General features: G+C 43.9%; 1 protein-coding gene across 1 annotated transcript in view; it reads left to right on the forward strand.

The window, feature by feature from the left end:
- The window catches only part of LOC124607177 (KAT8 regulatory NSL complex subunit 1), a 257,090-nt gene that overhangs the window by 137 nt on the left and 236,328 nt on the right, over nt 1-20,625 (forward strand). The window contains exon 2 of the mRNA XM_047139433.1: nt 240-2,048. Coding sequence (XP_046995389.1) covers nt 595-2,048 — 1,454 coding nt within the window. The 5' untranslated portion in view covers nt 240-594. The remainder of the gene's footprint in view (nt 1-239; nt 2,049-20,625) is intronic.

The raw sequence follows: 20,625 nt of genomic DNA on the forward strand, positions 1-20,625 counted from the left end.
GCTACGTATATATCAGTGCGTTGTGCGAATGACATTTGTATCATGATGCTACCTAAATATGAATAAATTTTCTCCTGCCTCTCCCGATTTGCTTCCTAGTGTCGTAAGCCCTGCCTTTGTCACGTGGGTGTTGTGGATGATCAAGTAATTGCCGTTAATAGTTGCATGCAATTTTATGATTGTTGTTTTTCCATGAACTGTATTCGAAGTATTTCAGCGTATTGTTTTCTGTTTTGCAGTACTTGGAATAACGAGCTGTACGATCAATGCTCTGAGATTAGAATCTTGGAGCCGACCCGGAATGGAATTCGCCGGTGGTAGAAGATTCTTTCACTTACATGTGTCCAGTGTAAAAAGTGATATTGGAATGAGCGCGTGTGTTAAATATGTAACGTGTGACATGTAACGCTACCACGAGATAATTTTCCCTAGGCCTTATGCACTTTTTTTTCCAAGTTTGTGTTTGTTTTTGAAGTTTGCGAAATAACGTGGGAGTTTTGTTCATGTATAAATTACCTTTAAATTGTGATAAAAAGATAACGATACCGGCATACGTTTTAAGAACATTTTCGATGAATGTGACCCCATGGATGAATGGGTGTAAGATTCGCCTCCCTGAGGCATTCGGATGTTGTCATGGCACCAGCTCTGACAGAAGCTGGACAGTCACAGAACTTCAAATTGCCGTCAGCACACACTTCCCCTTCGTCTCCAATTGGAGTATCGTATAATGGACACAAACATGTTTCAGCATCTCCGTTCTTGTCAGATGACGATGTATACAAAATAGCTACTTCTAACAAAACGACTAAGAATAAGAAGTTTCCTAACTGCGCGAATGGATTCAGAAGCGGTTTTCTGAAATACTCAGCAGATGCAGGTTCTCTAGCATATGATAATTTGAAAACTTTGGCAATTGCTTCTGAGTTGTTGAATAAACGTACAGATTTATCAGAAGGCATTCTGAAAGTCTCAGAAGGAGGGAGTGGTGGGATAGAGCATCTTAGAATGAATTATAGCGACCCATCTATGGGGGACAACAAAGGTAAAATGGGTTTGCAGAAGAGCAGTACAGCAATACGGTCTTTGGAGAGTGGGAGATTAAATAGAGTTGAAAGTGATGTAAATAAAGTAGATAATCAAATAAAAATCTTTAATCCAACAGTGACACGGAATTCAAAAAAGAATGAAACCGTCAACTGCACCTCCCTGACTAAAAGAAACAGTCTTCCCCCGACAACCAGTGTATCAAGAAGTTCAGGTGCGATGGTTAATTCTAGGCGTAAGACTAGTACGGAAGTGTTAGGGTCTAACAACGACAATGCAAAAGCTAGTTTCGAAACGCCGCGTGGCGCAGACGAAACTTTTGAACACGAATTCTTTAGTAACGTAATGGAGTTGTGTGTCGATGACACAAAGGGGTTCACTTCTGACGATAGAGCAGGTGTTACTAAGGAAACAATTGAAGCTTTACGTAAGAAGCAGCATGAAGTAGAACGAAGATGTGATTTCTTGGCTAGGCGAATAAGAATGTTTCAAGCAAAAATAATGGTCTCGTGTGCTGAACGTCAAGTGAACAACTTTATTGCGTATTCGTATGAAAATATGAAACAAAACTCCCATAAAGACTTAGGCAGTGGAGAATGTAGTTCAGCGGCTGTTACGCCAAGTGAATGTGATAGTGCGTGCGCGTCAGTTGCTTCAAACGACAGGCAGAGTGCTTCGCTAAAGGCAGCATCTACGTTTTACAAGAGCTATGATATCAATCAAGTTTCAACATCCACCAGCCGGCAAGGAAGCCGAAAATGCAGTGGTATCAGTGCGGAGTGTACTACTACTACTACTTCAGCTACCGCCGTTAGTGGTCCTCAACTTAGGTTGAGTCCGGATGTGGTAAAAGAACTGGATAGTGTGTCTGGTCAGTTACATACGCAGCTCAAGTTTGTGCAGAATGAATTAGATTCGGACGTCACTGCAAGCAGTTCTGGAGGAGAGAGTTGTGATGAATTCCTGACGAATGAAGACAGTAACCAGCACACGTTACCGATGTAAGTACAAATATTTATTTACCTCCTAATACTTAGTCGTAAATTAGGGAGCCGTATTTGCAACAGCATAGGTACAAGTGACAAGATTTAAAAGCTAACACACGATGTTGTAACTGTTCTTAGTCTCCCCCTCCCTACACCCCCTTGCGTTCATTGTTTACATATTCCCTCGGTTGATCGATTAATGTGACGCGTGAATTTTTGTAGTAAATTAGACAATATTTACTTTCCCACGTATAAATTTTACGAAGAGGACTAGGCTCTGTGGTTTGCTCAGAAATATAGCTACATGTGCATAATTATTAGGCTATGGAACACACCAATGCACCGACATTCTATTAATTTGGTCAAATGCTATCGCCTGTTATGTAAACTGTGAAGAAATCGTTATCAAAACAGTAGGTTCTCATTTTTCCCCACAACCTAAAGATAATTGATGGGAAACCACTGTAATAGAGACTAATTTTCAAACCTGTAGCGAGGGCAACAGTGGCTTGCCGTCTACCGTGTTAGTATTTTGGTTGAAATTAGTAAGTTTTAAAATGTAGTGTCCTGAATGGGGGTGGGGGAACGCTGGAGTCACGCAGAATGAATGGCAGAAAAGCTCACTACAGTCATTTATTTGTATTCAGTTGGACCACAGTTTGAGTTGGTTTCTTAAACTGACATCTTAACCAGTCCAGTAAAATAGCGCAACTTAAGGAACAAGAAAAAGTATTGAGCATTTTATATAGTGTGTCATATTGAGGTTGTTTCTTTTGTTATTATTTTTCATGTTGATGGTACGTCCGTAAGCGTGGAATGACCAATATGAAAGTTGCTATATATTCCTTGTATCCAAAGTCACGTATCGCTGTGTATGCCCATGTTGTTTAGGTCTCGCAGGTGTAGAGTAACTTTCGTTTCTATATGAAATGACATATGTAATTTACAAAGAACCTAGTGTAAGGTTGTGTCGTCAGGTTCCTGAAATTTGAATTTTTACCTTGTAGCTAAACCATTCGTTTCCTCTCTATTTTTATTTAGTTTTTAATAAATCTTTTCGGCGCAATCACTTGAGCCTTTCAAATTGCCGTTAGCGGTTTCGATCAGCCAGTATATAAAAAGATACAAAGGAACGTAGCATAATCTATAAAATCTGCCACGTAATTATCTGCATTGAATGGGGGAAATAGCCTAGGTCAGATCTCTTCATTATTGTTGACTGACTACGAACGACATAATTTTACAAGTATTGTATTAAATAGATCTGTTAATGCATTGAATTTGTTTGCACAGTTTAACGAAAGCTGAAGTTAGAATTTGTATCTATTTACAAGCGTAAGAAACTTAACATTGCTGAGAATAATATGAAGGTTAAAACGATTTCCATATTTAAGTGCCAAAATTATTTCTTTGCGAAGAGTGGCTAAGTGGTATATTACTTAGCCGTTGTCAATTTTCCATGATTAGTTTTTCCTGTGATGGTAACGGAAATAAAAAGTAAAATCAATAGGGAGATATTATGACGTCGCGAAATCTGTGCTTTCCGCAAACGAATATTGGAAAAGCGTTGGAACTATGACCAGCGGTTTTTAATGCGGCAGCAAACACGTGCTCGTGATGACAGTACGGCAACACTGGACGGGTGGGTCCGACAAGGCTCCTACGATAAACAGAGCTCGCGCGGCTGTCACCGCTTACTTCCTTTTCAGTTTCGCGGCAGAGAAGATACGGAGTGAGGCTGTATGCCTTAACGTCGACACCGCTTCCGCTTGAGTTGTGCGCGAGCTCCTTGTCTCAAGGATCGTTGCGTTGTGTTTAACCTGACTAGTACTTACCAAACTTTCAAGTAATAATCTTTGTTTTGAAGGTGGTGTAACAGTTTTCCATATTTAACACAGTTAAAATTTAATCAAAAACAGTTTCCACCTTGAGCCATTACCATAATTCATTGAGTAGAGTCTATACGGAAAGTAATGCGATTTGATCTCTGGTGCAAAATATAGCAGAAATATGAAGCTACTTTAACTGATAACATATGTTCAATAATACTTGCCTTTGCCGAAAAAATATTGGTGATTAATGGTCCTCCTGGTATGACTGAAAACTGGTATACTACGGAAGATTGAGTTTCGTGTAGCGAAAATTTGTCATAGGACGAGACCATGATTCACTCCCATGTATATGGATGGGCGAGTTGATGATGTATCAAAAACTTTTGTATATTGCTGAGTGCCGTAATATATTCCCCGAAGACAATCCCCTTGGTTTAAATTAGCAGTTTGTTGTTCTTTCATTTCCAGGTACCTATTGTCACTGGTGTAAATGCTCAGTTAAGTTTTTCACATTGGCTAATTCACGGTATTGCTGCTCAGTAGTGTTGCATTTGAACTTTGCATTCACTAATCATTCAATATCTTACGTCATACCGATTGCATAAGCGTAAGTTCGGATTTGTCTGCTGTATATAAATGAATAACTGTTCATCGGCACTGATTATCGTTGTGAAGCGTAAAAGGAAAAACCTAGCCATTAAGTTGCTGACGACACTTTCCCTAAGAGACAACGCTGCAATAATTATTTCTACTGTACAGCTATCGCCAACAATACAAACGCCCGAAGGCAAAAGGTGTTATGTGATAGGCTATGGCAATATATCGGCTCAGATACTTTCCAATGGAATTATGAAATAAGCCGAAACATTTTTATTATAACAACACTTTGTTTGTATATCCTCCACCCCTTCCGTAATAAAACATCAGATATGTGTAATGCAGTGAATAATGTTTCTAATACTTTTTTAATTCACCGGGAGCGGACAGGTGGAATGTCTTCGAAGTTTCCTGAAAGGCAGTGTAGTATTTTTCTAAGCATGTGATTGTCTCATAATTTCGAGTGTAACTCTTACTTGTTCACATCATAATCAAGCGCCCGGAAATGGCGTGGCAAACTCGTTGCACTTTCGGATTTACTGAGAATTAACGTTACTGGCTAGCAGTAAGCGAGCCGGGGACTTTTAATAAATTACAACTTGCGTTTAATTTGAATAAATGCAAGTGTATCTTTAAGCAGAGTCGCACTGCACAATTAGTAATAAAGTTCCATGAACAGTCGCCTGTGGAGATCGGATAAGAGTCACCAGAACTGCCAGTCCACTATTGCTGCAGTGTGAGAGATTGACCCCAGATCGGACTAGGAGAGTACTGGAGATAAATGGGCAACAGTATGGGTCTCAGGTACATTTGATGACTAACTTGACAGGCGCAAAGAGAGAGACCAACCATTCTGCGGACGTTTAAGAAAAAGTGCCCGTACAGCCTAATACGAATAATCTGGGACTATACTGCGCCTGTTACATATCGCTCCCGTAGTGACCGCAAATTACAGGTGAATAATTCTTTGTTCGCCCCGTACACGAATGGAATGGGAAGAAACCCTAATATCCGCACGTTACAGTTCGAAGTAGTTTCCGCCACGGACTTCGCAGTCGTTTGCGGATTATGGTTGTAAATCAAGAAAGGGGTGACGCCAGCAGATGGTGTTGCAATAGAAGTCAAGTGTGGTGTTGTACAAATAGAAATGACTAAACTTTTTACAGAATGTTCATGATCAAATGAAATTCCTCACACACTGCTGCAATTACCTTCACTAGAAATGAGACAGACAAGAGTTTTAAATAAACTTATTTACCATCGACATCTCTCTGTAATGTAGAATGTATCAACTACAATTTTCACTCAGTGCAGACGTAAACCGTTATCAGCAATTTATTTGTCCAAGGATCATTTTAAAATTACACAGGACCTACTGGCTTGATACAAGCTAAACATGAGGAGAAACAGGACTGGTGACATATGACGATGACCTTCTTGAAGGAAATTGGTTAAGAAAACTAAAATCAGGATTGCCAGACATATAATGAGCCTCTGTGAAATGCTAGTCAGGTAAAGGAGCCACATGACATTTCAGAAAGCTTCAGTTCATTTCAACGAAATGTGTACCTACAGACCTTGGGAAATAATTGGTTAGTGTGTGATAGTATGCTGAAGAATATTTACGTGCTATTACTTCCAGTAGACTTCATGGTTGGTTAGGAATTAAAATAGAGTCAAGAAAAAGAGATCTGGTATCTCCATCTCTTTCTTTCTGAGCCCTCTTTCAGTTTAACTTTATCACAATCTCAGTCTGGCTAAAGCTGTTGCATACTCCAGTACCATTAAAACTAGTCTCGTGGAATACCTGTTAATGGAACACCCAGCCAATTTAGTTAGTATTGTTGCTGCCATTACTGTCTAGTGCCGATGAAGTTCAGTGTTGATCTCTACTAAAACAGACAGGTAAACGAACAAATGGATCGTGAAGAGACTGATGTGGAGATATAATTACGACCATGACGAAAATGCAATAGACTCGCACTGGACATGTAGAGAGGTGAATGGACGGATCAAATGTCTCACAATCGATGTAGCCGAACTAAAGCTATTGCATACTTAATCACCATAACTAGACGCAACCGTGTTACACTGAAGAAAGGTCTCTACTAGATTCAGAGATGTGAAAAAGACAGATACAGCGATCTAATGAACGGTGGACAGACAGGAAACATTCAGGAGCTTCATAAAAGTGTACCGGTGTCAAAATTGGAATAAATAAACATGACGTTCACTTGATTTATAAACAAACGGAGAATGAAAATTTCCATAATCTAAACATTAGTGTTGTCGGGCTGACCTTGTGTATAGAGTAGAAATATTTTTTTTTCCTAATTTTTGGGCAATTGTCAATTTTCTCAAGCAGGTCCTTGTAAACCAGGCTTAGAAAAGTACTTATGGCTCTTTTTAGTTTGATTTTGCATTGCGAATCATTAGCAACATTCTGTAATATAAATCGTACTGTGCTGCCTGTATATAGGCTCCTCTTCTAGGTGGTTGTTTTGTGCACTATTATTAATATCTGGTAAATATTAATGTTGTTATGCTATTGAGAACATGCGGAGCATTACCAGTAAAAATAGAATCATATTAGGATGAGGACGTCAGAAACACCTTAGCGGGTTATGCAACCGGGTTTTATATAGTTCATGACGTACTCAACTTGTCTATAATTTTCAAAAAAGAAAATGCGTCCAGTCAATTTCATTATACCCATGTAGCCCTTGGCATCGGAAACTGTGAAGCCAAGCTGTTAGCGTAATAGTACTCACATTTTTCTCTCCATAACTACACCTTTGTTCATTATTCCAAGGGCTGTACAGATTGGGAACTTTGGTCCTCAAAATCTATTTCCCCCTCCCCCCCTATCTCTTGGCGGAACATGAGATGAGGCTGACGATTGCACTGAAACACGGGATCATATAAGGTCGTCCCGGAAAACCTCTCTGTTGACATTTTATGTAAGCAGCTGTCTAACAGAGTTTTTAAGAAAGCCGTGGTCTTCGCGATTTCCTTGCCATCATGTAGTCCTAAGATAATGTTTTTCTACATATCTGACTTTGGCAGTTGAAAGCTCCCTGATGTGGTAGAATAATCTTTGCGGGGATGTTATTAAATTAGTTATTTATCTAAGGCCGTATGTCGAGGCCTCTTATCTTCCAATGCGCCAAACCTCATGTGCAGGTAGATCGTGGGTGGCCCGGAATTAACATGGACAGCTTCTGACCGCAACGTTTTTTTGTTTCGTGATATTTTATTCAGCCCCGAAAAGCGAAATGAACTCCACTGTGTACCTTCCTATGGGATGGAAAGCTACACGAACCAGAACTCTTGCATTGTTGCTGTGCTTTGTTTCTTATTTGTGGGTCTTAAGTGGTCTCTCAGACGTTTGCGTGTCGTGTTTTTGTTGAATGTCACCGTTTGTGTGTGGCATAAAAGCTGAATTATTTGTGAAACATGTTTATGGATTAGGGTCTCGTAATAGATGACAATTTTCTATTCCATTCATTTAAAATTAAAATGCAATGAAGTTTCTCCCTACATAGAATTATTGAGTGCAATAGTCGTTCTACTTTGTAACGACGAGTAGGAAATTCAAAGTTTATTTCACGTACAATATTCCGTAGCTGAAACGTATTTTTCCGTAAAGTAAAATTGCGAATCTATACCATCGCCGGGAAGATAATCTGTGCTCGAAGAGAAAAGGATGTTATTTTAGTAGTACTTAAAATACAGTATATAGCAATTGTTTTTTATTTTTAGTTGTCAAGTTGTTAAAATCCTACGAAGTATTTTAAAAAAACCTAAAATTTCCTTGGGCTGCTTCCAAGAAATGTAATGAAAACAGAGTCATGAAAATATATTTTCACCAAAATTATAGTTAAAAATGAAAAGCTCGTCTGAAAGACCCCTAGTGATCGTATCATCCATAGCAGATATCGAAAAGAAAAGTAGAAGTATCGAAATAGACATAGGTGTAAGACATTGGCCACCAAAAGTATGTGGAATTAGAGGACCCTACAGCAGTGAAAGGAGTCGTAACGTTTCGACTTACTAGTGGAGGAACTCTGAGTGTACGTAAAATAGGCCACCTTATACCATTTACTTTCTTTGCTGGAATAGCTCGTGTCTGCATTTCATAATTAGTGTCCAAAGTGTTTGATCATTTGGATTAGACACAATGCTTGTTAGACAGGAAGGCTGTATGTCCGTCTTAGACTTACTAGGTCCGTCTTAGACTTGCTAGTAAGACTTGGTATCAGTCTTCGAAATGACGGTGACATAATTCTATCCTGAAGCTACTCGCGAGAGCGCTGCGGTATTTGGGAAGCAGCGCGCTGAGCCGGCTGGAGAGACCAAGGTCACTTTCGAGGTCATCGAGACACGTGATCAAGACAGCACGCTTTGTTCACCAAGTGACGCGGCCGAACTGAGCCGCTACACACTGCAGATTCAGTAGTGGCTGGTTATGAGCACACTGAGCGTTTTGACAAGATAAGGTCAAAATACCACTGTTGGTCGGACGTGTGGCTATTTTTCCCATTAACGTTAAACTGGTGCAGACTTCTTTCCATCTTACAGATACGGCCAGCATCAACAACTAAACTAAAGAAACTCTTTCCGTAAAAACTGAATCTTGTGTAAGTTGTAAAATATGTTCCATTAATTAATGTAAAAAAATTGTGTATAGGTTTCACGTAAATTCAGTTACACACACGCACTTATTTTGCCTTGTCTTATGTTCCACAGCTTCTGTTTCTTTCTTGGATGCATGGAAGCAATTAAGAACGACTGTGCCCAAAGGATAATTTTTTTCAATTTGAACTCGTATGGAAATACTTTCTCTCCATGGAATCCCGATATTGGTTTTGGGTGTCTGGTATTTTGCCGTGCGAACTTTTACTTTCGCCCAGTGACAAAGCTTTTTGTCTGTGAAAATGCCTCGTGTAGCTGTGGGTCAGTCAGTAACGGACTTCACTGCGTGACTTTTGATAGGACAACAATACGTTCAGCAGCCAGCCAGAAAATGTTCAATGAAGTGCAATCATCAAGGCCGTATTCTGATTACTATCTACTTTACACATAAATTTTAATCCTGGTACTGGTCATGCACCATACGGGTTTTACATGTTACATCAGTTTTATGAATATGGTTATTGCTATTGATTATGAATTCGGAGAGACCATGCATTGAAACAGTATTTGTACATTAGGGAAATGTTAACGTTCTCTCCTTAGTGCACAAATCCAATTTACAAAGTAAAGAGTGACAAGAATGAAGTCCAATCAGCTATTTACCACAGTCAGAAAAAGCAAGAGCTATATTTCTTTCTTCACTACCTCATGTTGCTGATCCTCCAGCCATCCATCCCACATGAAGAACCGAGATTAAATTCTTTAATTACGACGACAATCCAGGACTTTGATTAAAAAGTTGTGCTAACTGTTTAGCCTCAAATCCGCGCCCGGTCACTAGCTTCAGGTTTTCCATGATTTTACCAAATCACTCTACCAGACAGATGCTTTGATTTTGCCTCTGAAACTGCACTGTCGATTTCTTTCCCCATCACCGACACATCTCGAGTTTGTGCTCATCTCTAATAAGCTCGACGTCGCTGCGAAATTAACGGAAATTATTTTCAGAAATAGAAGTAAATAGAACTATTCAGAGAAGCAAAAATTCTGTGGTACTCTTAAGAGCAGCTTGAGAAGCGGTTTATTACGTGTGTGTTGTTCCCATCACAGATTACGTCAATATAAAGGCACTGATACTTACACATGTCTTTTCATGTTTGAATATGAAAGTATTCTACCAATAGTGGAATAAAGAAACCAATTACACTTCTATTTTTCATATATATATATATATATATATATATATATATATATATATATATATATATATAGAGGTAATTTAATTCCATGCCAATTGGTCTAAGGGTGCTCACCCTACCCCCTCAAATTTTGATAAAATTTCTACAGATGGACATACATATATGTCTTACATGAAGCTACATCAGATTCCACCCTGGTTAGCATTGAGGTGGACCACTAGCTATTCTTTTGTAAATTCCAGTTTTTTCATGTTGTGGCAGTTATGAATAAATAAAGACGTTGTTCATGCTCTAAGACGACTTGTGTGGTGAAGCTTGATTGCGCTCAACTTAGTAGGTACAACTGCCTAGTTTTAACATGTGCTCATTGTACAGCAGATTTATCGAAGTTTGTTGTCAAAGCCGCTCATACATCTTGTCTCAAATTTGGATGATGATTTGGTAGCTTGTGGCTATGACAGTGACAGTCAGATGCTGATTTTTTTCCTCAGTTGCATCTAGCCAGCATATCGTGGGGCTGTGCAAGAGGGGTCCTGACTACTCACATTATTCAGAATTATCCAACATTAAAGTTCATTCAAGAACTTCATGAGTTTTGTCTGATTTTCAAAAGCCCGATCTCAAAAAGTGTCCCCTCGGATTTGATTTGCCTTCTGACCATTGAGAAGACCTCATTTTGTTTGATCAAAAAGAGTTTTTCGTTTTTGAGACAAAGCAGTTCAGAAGCATGTTTTGACTCCTACACTGTTCAAATTAATTAAGCGGAACACTAGCATCACCCTCTGATATGTTAAAATCTACTTTGATATAGGCAGTACCTGTGGTCTTAGTACGCGGCTTGACGTCTTTGGTTTCAATGTAGGGAACAATTTAAATCATTCACCATTGCGCACTACAGTTTCAGGTGAACGCTCAGAAGGGAATGAGTACTGGTATTCCGGTGTTGTCCAGTGAGGTACAGAGATGGCAGTTATCACTTATGGACGTTGTATTCGACCAAGTACGTGCAGTCCGACATGGTAATGGAGTGGATGTTGCAAGTGTGGCATGTTTGACCCAAAAAGGATGGACTTTGTCGTGTTGCTGTTGATGCCACTGTCTCTCCAGGACGTCATCCATAGGTTATGGACACGCTACGGGGAGACAGGTCAGTAAACAAGGCGTATTGGATAAGATCGCCGACGCATTACAGCCTCACGTGAGGACCGGGTTACGAGAAAGGACCTTACGACCCAGATGTCCTGTTAGAGTACGCTGCTTGACACAATATCTTGTAGCTCGCATTCAGTTTCTACCGTTCCCCGGTCAACACGCAACTTCATGACTGAAACATGTTATTCACAGATGAGTTCAGATATCCTCTGACGCAAGATGGTGGCAGTGTTCATGAGCGATGACCCGTAATGAGCGGTACGAGGAATTTTGACTGGGAAATGGACAGATTTCCAAGATTCTGTGATGTCATAGAGAGACTTCATTGTTATCCACAGTCGCCTTACCGCAAGGCAGTACATCGATAAGAGCCTGTTGGACCATGTGATGGCTGCTGCACACGGTGTTGCCCCAGAATAGCTTCTAATGCCGGAGCCCATATGGCAGGCGCCAGCAGGGATATCTTGCGAAGCCTGGACATGCAGTAATGGAATGGCTGGTGTTGAGTCCCAACCTAAACCCCATCGTGCATATGTGAGACATGCTTGACAGTCGTGTTCATGGTAGGACTGCTGAAAATATCAGGAAACCTATATTAATAATCTTTACCTACCCTCGATATAACTGGAAAAAAGTTCGATATTTCGACGGGAAAGAAAATATCGGCTACACATTGTAAGTATACTGCCGGTTTTAGAGCTGTATATTTAACTATCGATTTATTCTTAAGGCGGGTCCACACTGAGCGCTCCGCGCTGCTGCACCCCACGCTCAGCTGTAACAGAGAGGAGTGCGCCGTCCGCGCCCCGCCGCGCCGCTCCGAGGCACGCAGTGTGTTCCAGTTGGAGCGCGCGCGTGGTCTGAAGATGGAGCGAGCCGAAACCCCGTCTAAACCGAGCGCGTGCAAACGCGCCACTTCCTTTTGATGTACCGACAAAAGCCGGAAAACTGCGCGGCACGACGCGGCGCAGCGCGGTTCGCCGTCCTCACTGAGCGCGCAGAGCCGTTTTGCGCGGCTCGCTCAGTGTGGACCCGCCTTTAAATATTCTGTACAACAATAGGTTAGCAGCCTACTTACCCACGCTTGGTGTTAACCACTTTGCTAACAATGGTTACTGCATGTAAGTAGCGCAATAAAAACAGTCAGCATCAAATATTCGGTGATGAGGACGAAGATATGGAGAGCAAAGGAAAAAATTCGGACATCGTGCAATATGCCCAAGACGAGTATGTTCCGAGTGAGGTCTGAAGGGATGGCAAGAGACTCACCATAGTTTAATAGCCGTGTTAGGGAACTTAAAACGAAGAGAACCTCATCTCAGATTCAAAAGAAGTAGAAACCTAGCCGACAGACAAAAACTGAACGAAGCGAGAATCAGCGTAGGGAGAGCAATAAGACATGCGTTCAATGATTTTCAAAGTAAAACTTTGTCAACCGATCTGATTAAAACACTACGAAGTTTCTGGTCGTATGTAAAATCAGTAGTGGGTCAGAATCATCTGTTCATTCACTCAGTGACCATGTTTGCACCGAAACGGAAGATAACAGAGAGAAGGCCGAAATACTGAATTCGGTCTTCCGAAATTATTTTGCCACGAAAGATCGTAAGGCGGTCCCGCCTTTCGGTTGTCGAACGACCGTTGAAACGAGAACAGTGGCTTGTTGGAACATTTTTTTATGCTCAATAATCATGACTTTTTGGAGAATGAAAATCTTCTGTAAAAATCAAGGATTTCGAAAACAGAGATCCTGTGAAACTCAGTAGGACGACTCAGTGGTACAAAAGTACCCTCTGCCTCACACCATTGGGTGGCTTGCGGATTGTGATGTGTATATGTAGATGAAAAGGTGTCAGATGGATACGACATTCGGTTTCGTCACATATTGGATTTACGCGGAACACTTCATGTCTCTTTTTTTTTTCTCTCCCTGCTGTTTTTTTTTTTCTCTCCCTGCTGCAAGTGCCAGCGACCTTAGAAGTTTCATTGCGTAGTGAAGTTAAACCACACACACACACTACAGTGCAATTGGACTATTACTTTGTGCCACCCCTGATTGCTTCATACAGTCAAAGAAAGAGGCTGGACATGATGAAACCTCAAAACGTGGTAATACTCATTAACACAGTGAAAGTAAAGTTATGTTGTATTAAAAATATTTACCGAAAGTTGCAAAAATATATAGCCTAATTTAAAATGAAAATATCGATATTTTCTCAACAGCCCAAGTTATTGTGTCGTCGTCGTCCCCCCATGCGGACCCAGGGGTTAGAATAGGCCCGAGACCTGTCGTAAGAGGCGACTAAAAGGAGTCTATCACCTTTCGGCCTTTGTGTGTTGGTCCCCTGTAGGGTCTGACCTCCATTTTTTCAAAATTATCCCGAAGAACGAGCCAATTTGGGAAGGGCATCATGCCCATCATGCATTGAGATCTTTAGGCCACTAGCTTGTCATGGCATTGCAGTCCCCCTCATCCTCCATCTCTTGAGCGAGTACACCTTCGTGGGTGCGTTTTCCTCACACACTATGCAGCGTCGTTTCCTCGGCCGACGAAGGCCATGGAATTCTGTGCACCTCGTATCCAGCACGGTAGCCAGTCCGTTGTGGTGGGGCCGCCATGTACCCTGTTGGCTGTAGCCCCCTGACCACACAGGGATCGCTCTACTGATATCTGCGCCGTATACTCCCCACGTATGCCACAGATAGAGGCCCATCACCCTTCGGCGTCGGGACTCCTAGCAATGGCCATCCTGCCAGGTGGCCTTTGCTGTGGTGGGGTGGCGCCTGTGGGGAGGACCCCTGGTCGGACTGGGTGGCATCAGGGCGGATGACGCGCGATGAAGCTGGTGATAAAACGCCAGCAGTCTCTAAGCGTTCTAAATCTCAGTGCAATGCAAGGAAGTATGATCCTAAATTGCTCCCCTCCCTGGCCACACCATGGGAGGAACACCAGGCTAAGGATGGCAGCGAACCTTATTCACCCTGGTACCTCATACGTACGAGAGCTAATGGGGTTTCCTTTGCCTCAATGAAGCCTCAGTTTTTTGTAAAGCATTTAGATGACAAGTTTGGGGAGGTGGAGGGCTTGTCCAAAATGCGGTCAGGGTCAGTATTGATAAAAATGGCATCCTCTGCCCAGTCACTGACATTACTTGCTTGTGACAAGCTTGGGGGATGTTTCCGTTACCATCATGCCTCATAAAACTTAAGTATGCTCCAGGGTATTATATTCCACAAGGGCCTTCTCTTTGGAGCCTGACGATGAGCTGCGTGCCAACTTAGAGCGACGAGGAGTTCATTTCGTCCAGCGTGTCCATCGGGGTCCGAGGGATAATCAGGTTGCCACCGGTGCCTTCATTTTGGCCTTAAAGGGTGACATATTTCCCGAGGAGGTCAAGGTGATGATGTACCACTGTGATGTCAAGCCATATATATCTCCCGCGATGCGGTGCCTTAAGTGCTGGAAGTTCGGCCCGCTGTACTTCCAGCATCACATGTTGAGATTGTGGACGTCCACCCCATCCCAGTACCCCATGTGCCCAGCCTCCCATCTGTGTCAACTGCGCAAACATTATTCCCCTTGCTCACCCGACTGCAGGATTTTACAGCGAGAAAGGAAAATCATGGAATACAAGACCCTGGACCGACTATCCTACACTGAGGCCAAGAGGAAATTTGTGCGCCTACATCCTATGGCTATGACCTCCTCTTACGCTGCCACTACAAGAACAGTTGTAACCCCATCAGTTCCGTGAGTTCCAGTTGGCTAGAAGCAGCTGATCACAGGGCTTCACGATCATCTTCAGTCTCGTAGACTGAATCAGTGAAGCCCTCCCAGCCAGAGAAACGCAAGGATCAGCAAGACAAATCCAGAAAGAAGACCCTCAAGACCAAATGCACCCACACCACTGCACCTAAAACCTCTGTGTCTGAGGGTGAGGTGAAGATTCTGGTGTCTGGTGAGGACCTAGATCTCACCAAACCCTCAGATACAATGGATATAGCCTGTTCAGGAAATAAGTTGGTGGCAGCAGGTGACCCTGAGGCGTAGATTGCCTCTTGAGTGTTTCATGCCTTCCCAGTCTCACGATCACGTCATTCTCCAGCGGAATTTCAGCGGTTTTTTCCACCACCTGGCTGAGCTACGGCAACTGTTAAGCTTTACACCTGGCTTCTGCATTCCCCTCCAGGAGACTTGGTTCCCGGCAATGCGGACCCTTGCCCTTTGCAGCTACAGGGGATGTTACAAGAACCGTAGCGAATGTAATAGTGTCAGTTGGAGTTTGCGTTTATGTCCTGAACTCAGTCTGTAGTGAACCTGTGCCCATTCAAACTCCTCTTGAAGCTGTGGCTGTCAGGATACTGACGACGCAGGAAATCAGCCCAGGACTCCTCCTATCTATCCACTGGAGAGCACATGACGACCTGTGTGGTAGTAACCACTTCCCCATCTTCCTGCCCTTCCCCCGGCGTCATGCCCACAGATGCCTACCCAAGTGGGCTTTAAAAAGGCAGACTGGGTAGCCTTCACCTCTGCTGTCACCGTTGAATCTCCCCCAAGTGGTGACATCGATGTTGTGATTGAGCAGGTCACTACAACGATAATTTCTTCGGCGGAAAACGCGATCCCTCGTTCCCTAGGGTGCCCCCGGCGAAATGTCCCTTGGTGGTCGCCGGAAGTCGCGTCGGCGAGCTCTACAGCGACGTAAGCAGCACCCTTCCCTAGAGCACCTAGTAGCCTTTAAGCGGCTCCTTGCCCGCATTTGCCTGCTTATAAAACGACTGAAACAGGAGTGTCGGGAGAGGTACATGTCGACCGTTGGGTACCATCGTCACCTTCACAAGTTTGTACAAAGATCAGACGTCTTTTTGGGTACCAGACCCGAACAGTTGTCCCTGGCGTTAACCTAGATTGTGTGCTCTCTACAGGCGCAAACGCGATTGCCGAGCACTTTGCTGAGCACTATGATCGAGCCTCAGCGTCGGAGAACTACCCCGTAGCCTTTCACACCCTCTTGTTCACTACATGGCACAGTGAACCCTATAACGCCCCATTTACAGAGTGGGAGTTCCTCAGCACCCTTACACATTGCCTTGACAAAGCTCCTGGGCCGAATCGGATCCACAGTCAGATGAAGTGATATCTCCTTGTCATCTTCAACAAAATCCATCGCAAAGACGGTAGAGCACCATCATTTCAGTTCTAAAACCCGGTAGAAATCCACTTGATTTGGATAGGTGTCAGCCTCTGCAACGTTCTCTGTAAGCTGCTGGAATTTATGGTGTGTCTGCGGTAGGGTTCGGTCGGCTCCTGGAGTCACATGGCCTACTGGCTCCACGTTAGGGCAGCTTCCGCCAGGGTCGCTCTACCACTGATAATCTTGTGTTTGTCGAGTCTGCCATCCGAACAGCTTTTTCCAGACGCCAACACCTAGTTGCCGTCTTTTTTGTCTTACGTAAAGCGTACGACACGATTTGGCAACATCATATCAGTGCCACATTGTATGAGTGTGGTCTCCTGGGCCCACTTCTGATTTTTAACCAAAATTTCCTGTTGCTTCGTACTTTCCGTGTCCAAGTTGGTGCCTCCCATAGTTCCCCACATATCCAGGAGAATGGAGCCCTGCACGGCTCTGTATTGAGGGTCTCTCTATTTTTAGGGGCCAATAATGGTCTAGCAGCAGCTGAAGGGCCATCTGTCTCACCTTCTTTGTATACAGGTGACTTCTGCATTTCGTATTGCTCCTCCAGTACAGGTGTTGCAGAGTGTCGCCTACAGGGAGCCATTCACAAGGTGCAATCATGGGCTCTAGCTCACGACTACCAGTTTTCAGCCACGAAGTCGTGTATGATGCACTTTATCTTAAGGACGGTCCACCCATTCTTAGGACTGGTTTTCGACGCCCGATTCACTTGGCTCTCTGTCAGCTTCAGCGGGAGTGCTGGCAGCACCTCAATGCTCTCCTCTGCCTGACCAACACCAACTGGGGTGCAAATCGCTCTATGCTGCTGCAGCTCTACAGAGACCTTATTTAATCCCGCCTTGAGTATGGGTTCAAATGGCTCTGAGCACTATGGGACTCAACTGCTGAGGTCATTAGTCCCCTAGAACTTAGAACTAGTTAAACCTAACTAACCTAAGGACATCACACACATCCATGCCCGAGGCAGGATTCGAACCTGCGACCGTAGCGGTCTCGCGGTTCCGGACTGCAGCGCCAGAGCCGCGCGGCCACTTCGGCCGGCCCTTGAGTATGGGAGTCTGGTCCATCTGTCTCACCTTCTTTGTATACAGGTGACTTCTGCATTTCGTATTGCTCATCCAGTACAGGTGTTGCAGAGTGTCGCCTACAGGGAGCCATTCACAAGGTGCAATCATGGGCTCTAGCTCACGACTACCAGTTTTCAGCCACGAAGTCGTGTATGATGCACTTTATCTTAAGGACGGTCCACCCATTCTTAGGACTGGTTTTCGACGCCCGATTCACTTGGCTCTCTGTCAGCTTCAGCGGGAGTGCTGGCAGCACCTCAATGCTCTCCTCTGCCTGACCAACACCAACTGGGGTGCAAATCGCTCTATGCTGCTGCAGCTCTACAGAGACCTTATTTAATCCCGCCTTGAGTATGGGTTCAAATGGCTCTGAGCACTATGGGACTCAACTGCTGAGGTCATTAGTCCCCTAGAACTTAGAACTAGTTAAACCTAACTAACCTAAGGACATCACACACATCCATGCCCGAGGCAGGATTCGAACCTGCGACCGTAGCGGTCTCGCGGTTCCGGACTGCAGCGCCAGAGCCGCGCGGCCACTTCGGCCGGCCCTTGAGTATGGGAGTCTGGTCCATCTGTCTCACCTTCTTTGTATACAGGTGACTTCTGCATTTCGTATTGCTCCTCCAGTACAGGTGTTGCAGAGTGTCGCCTACAGGGAGCCATTCACAAGGTGCAATCATGGGCTCTAGCTCACGACTACCAGTTTTCAGCCACGAAGTCGTGTATGATGCACTTTATCTTAAGGACGGTCCACCCATTCTTAGGGCTGGTTTTTGACGCCCGATTCACTTGGCTCTCCGTCAGCTTCAGCGGGAGTGCTGGCAGCACCTCAATGCTCTCCTCTGCCTGACCAACACCAACTGGTGTGCAAATCGCTCTATGCTGCTGCAGCTCTACAGAGACCTTATTTAACCCCCCTTGAGTATGGGAGTCTGGTTTACGGTTTGGCGGCGCCGTCAGCATTGCATTTCCTCTACCCAGTGCGCCACTGTGGCGTTCGCCTAGCGACGGGAGCTTTTAGAACGAATCCGGTGACCAGTGTCCTGGTAGAGGCCGGAGTCCCTCCAATGCGGGTCCAACGTGCACAACTGCTCGCCAGTTATGTTGCCCACATTCGTAGTTCTCCTGAACATTTGAATTACCATCTCCTTTGCCCACCCGTGGCAGTTCATCTCCCGCATTGCTGTTCGCGTGTGATCCCTTTACCACCTGTACTTGTTGTCCTTTCACACCTCCGTGGTGTACACCTCGGCTGAAGTTTCGTCCAGGCCTTTTGCATACCCTAAGGACTTCATTAACTCCGCCGCTCTCCACTGTCGCTTCCTCTATATTCTTGATATGTCCCGGGGCTCTGAAGTTGCTGACACAGATGGCTTGATGTCTGATGGTAATGCTGGCTTCGCCTATGCCCACAGAGACCATATTGAACAGCATTCCTCGCCTGATGTTTGCAGTGTGTTCACTGCAGAGCTCGGGGCCATATCTCATCCACTTCAGTACATCCGTTCCTGTTCTGGTGAGTCGATTCTTCTCTGTTCTGACTCCCTGAGCAGCTTAAAAGTTATTGACCAGTGCTACCCTCGCCATAGTTTGGTAGCAAACATCCAGGAGTCCATCTCTGCCCTGGAACGGTCCAGTCGTTCAGTGGTATTTGTGTGGACTCCGCAACATGTCAGAATCCCAAGCAACGAACTTGATGACAGGCTGGCCAAACAGACTATGCGGAAACTTCTCCAGGAGATGGGCATCTCTGAAACTGACCTGCGTTCTGTCTTACGCCGTAAGGTTTTTTTCGGCTTTGGGAGACGGAGTGGCATAACAGTATGCACAACAAACTGCGTGTCATTAAGGAGACATGCGAATGTGTGGAAGTATTCCCTGCGGGCTTCTCACAGGGAATCAGTTGTCCTTTGTCGACTCCCCATTGGCCATACGTAGCTCACACATGGTTACCTCCTCCGTCGCGAGGACCCACCTCAGTATCCCTGTGGCTCCCAAATGACACTCGTCCACCTCTTGCTGGACTGCCCACTTTTAGCCGCTCTGTGGCAGACTTTTAACTTTCCCAACACCCTACCTTCGGTGTTGGGTGACTATGCCTCAACAGCAGCTTTAGTTTTATGTTTTATTCGTGAGGATGGGTTTTATCATTTTGATCTGAGTTTTAGCTCATGTCCTTTATCCCTTTGTGTCCTCCACCGTAGGGCTTTTAGGGTGGAAGTTTTAATGTGTTGCATAGTGGCTGGCTTCTCCTTTTTTATTCTCATGGTCAGCCAGACATGATGATCTGCTCTCTTGTTTTTAATCACCTCTCCCTGTTTCTTGTGTGTGTCTGTGGTTTTCTTGTCCTGTTTTGTGCATTTTAGTGTTTGTCGTTCAGGTTCTTCCTTTCACCTGTTACTGTGCCATACATCTACTTCCCCTTGGGTAATTGTTCTACTTGGAACAAGGGATTGATGACCTTGCAGACTTTTTTTGAGTCAGCAGCTTTCTGACTGGTTTGATGCCGCACATATGTCCTATCATCGTGTCCCTTCTCCTAATCAGTGTTTTCCACATATTCATCTCCTCTGATTCTGCGCATAACCACCTCATTCCTGACCTCATCAGTCTACCTAATTTTCAACATTCTTCTGTAGCATCACATCTCAAATGCTTCGATTCTCTTCTGTTTTGGTTTTCCCACAGTCCATGTTTTACTACCATTCAATGCTGTGCTTCAAACGTACATTCTCAGAAATTTCTTCCTCAAATTAAGGCCTATGTTTGATACTAGTAGGCTTCTTTTGGCCAGGGATGTCCCTTTTTGCCAGTGCTAGTTGCTTTTGATGTCCTACTTGCTCCATCTGTCATTGGTTATTTTGCTGGCTAGATAGTAGAATTCCTTAATTTCAAAAATTGCT

This window comes from Schistocerca americana, chromosome 1, assembly GCF_021461395.2.
Source record: "Schistocerca americana isolate TAMUIC-IGC-003095 chromosome 1, iqSchAmer2.1, whole genome shotgun sequence".
Lineage (NCBI taxonomy): Eukaryota > Metazoa > Arthropoda > Insecta > Orthoptera > Acrididae > Schistocerca > Schistocerca americana.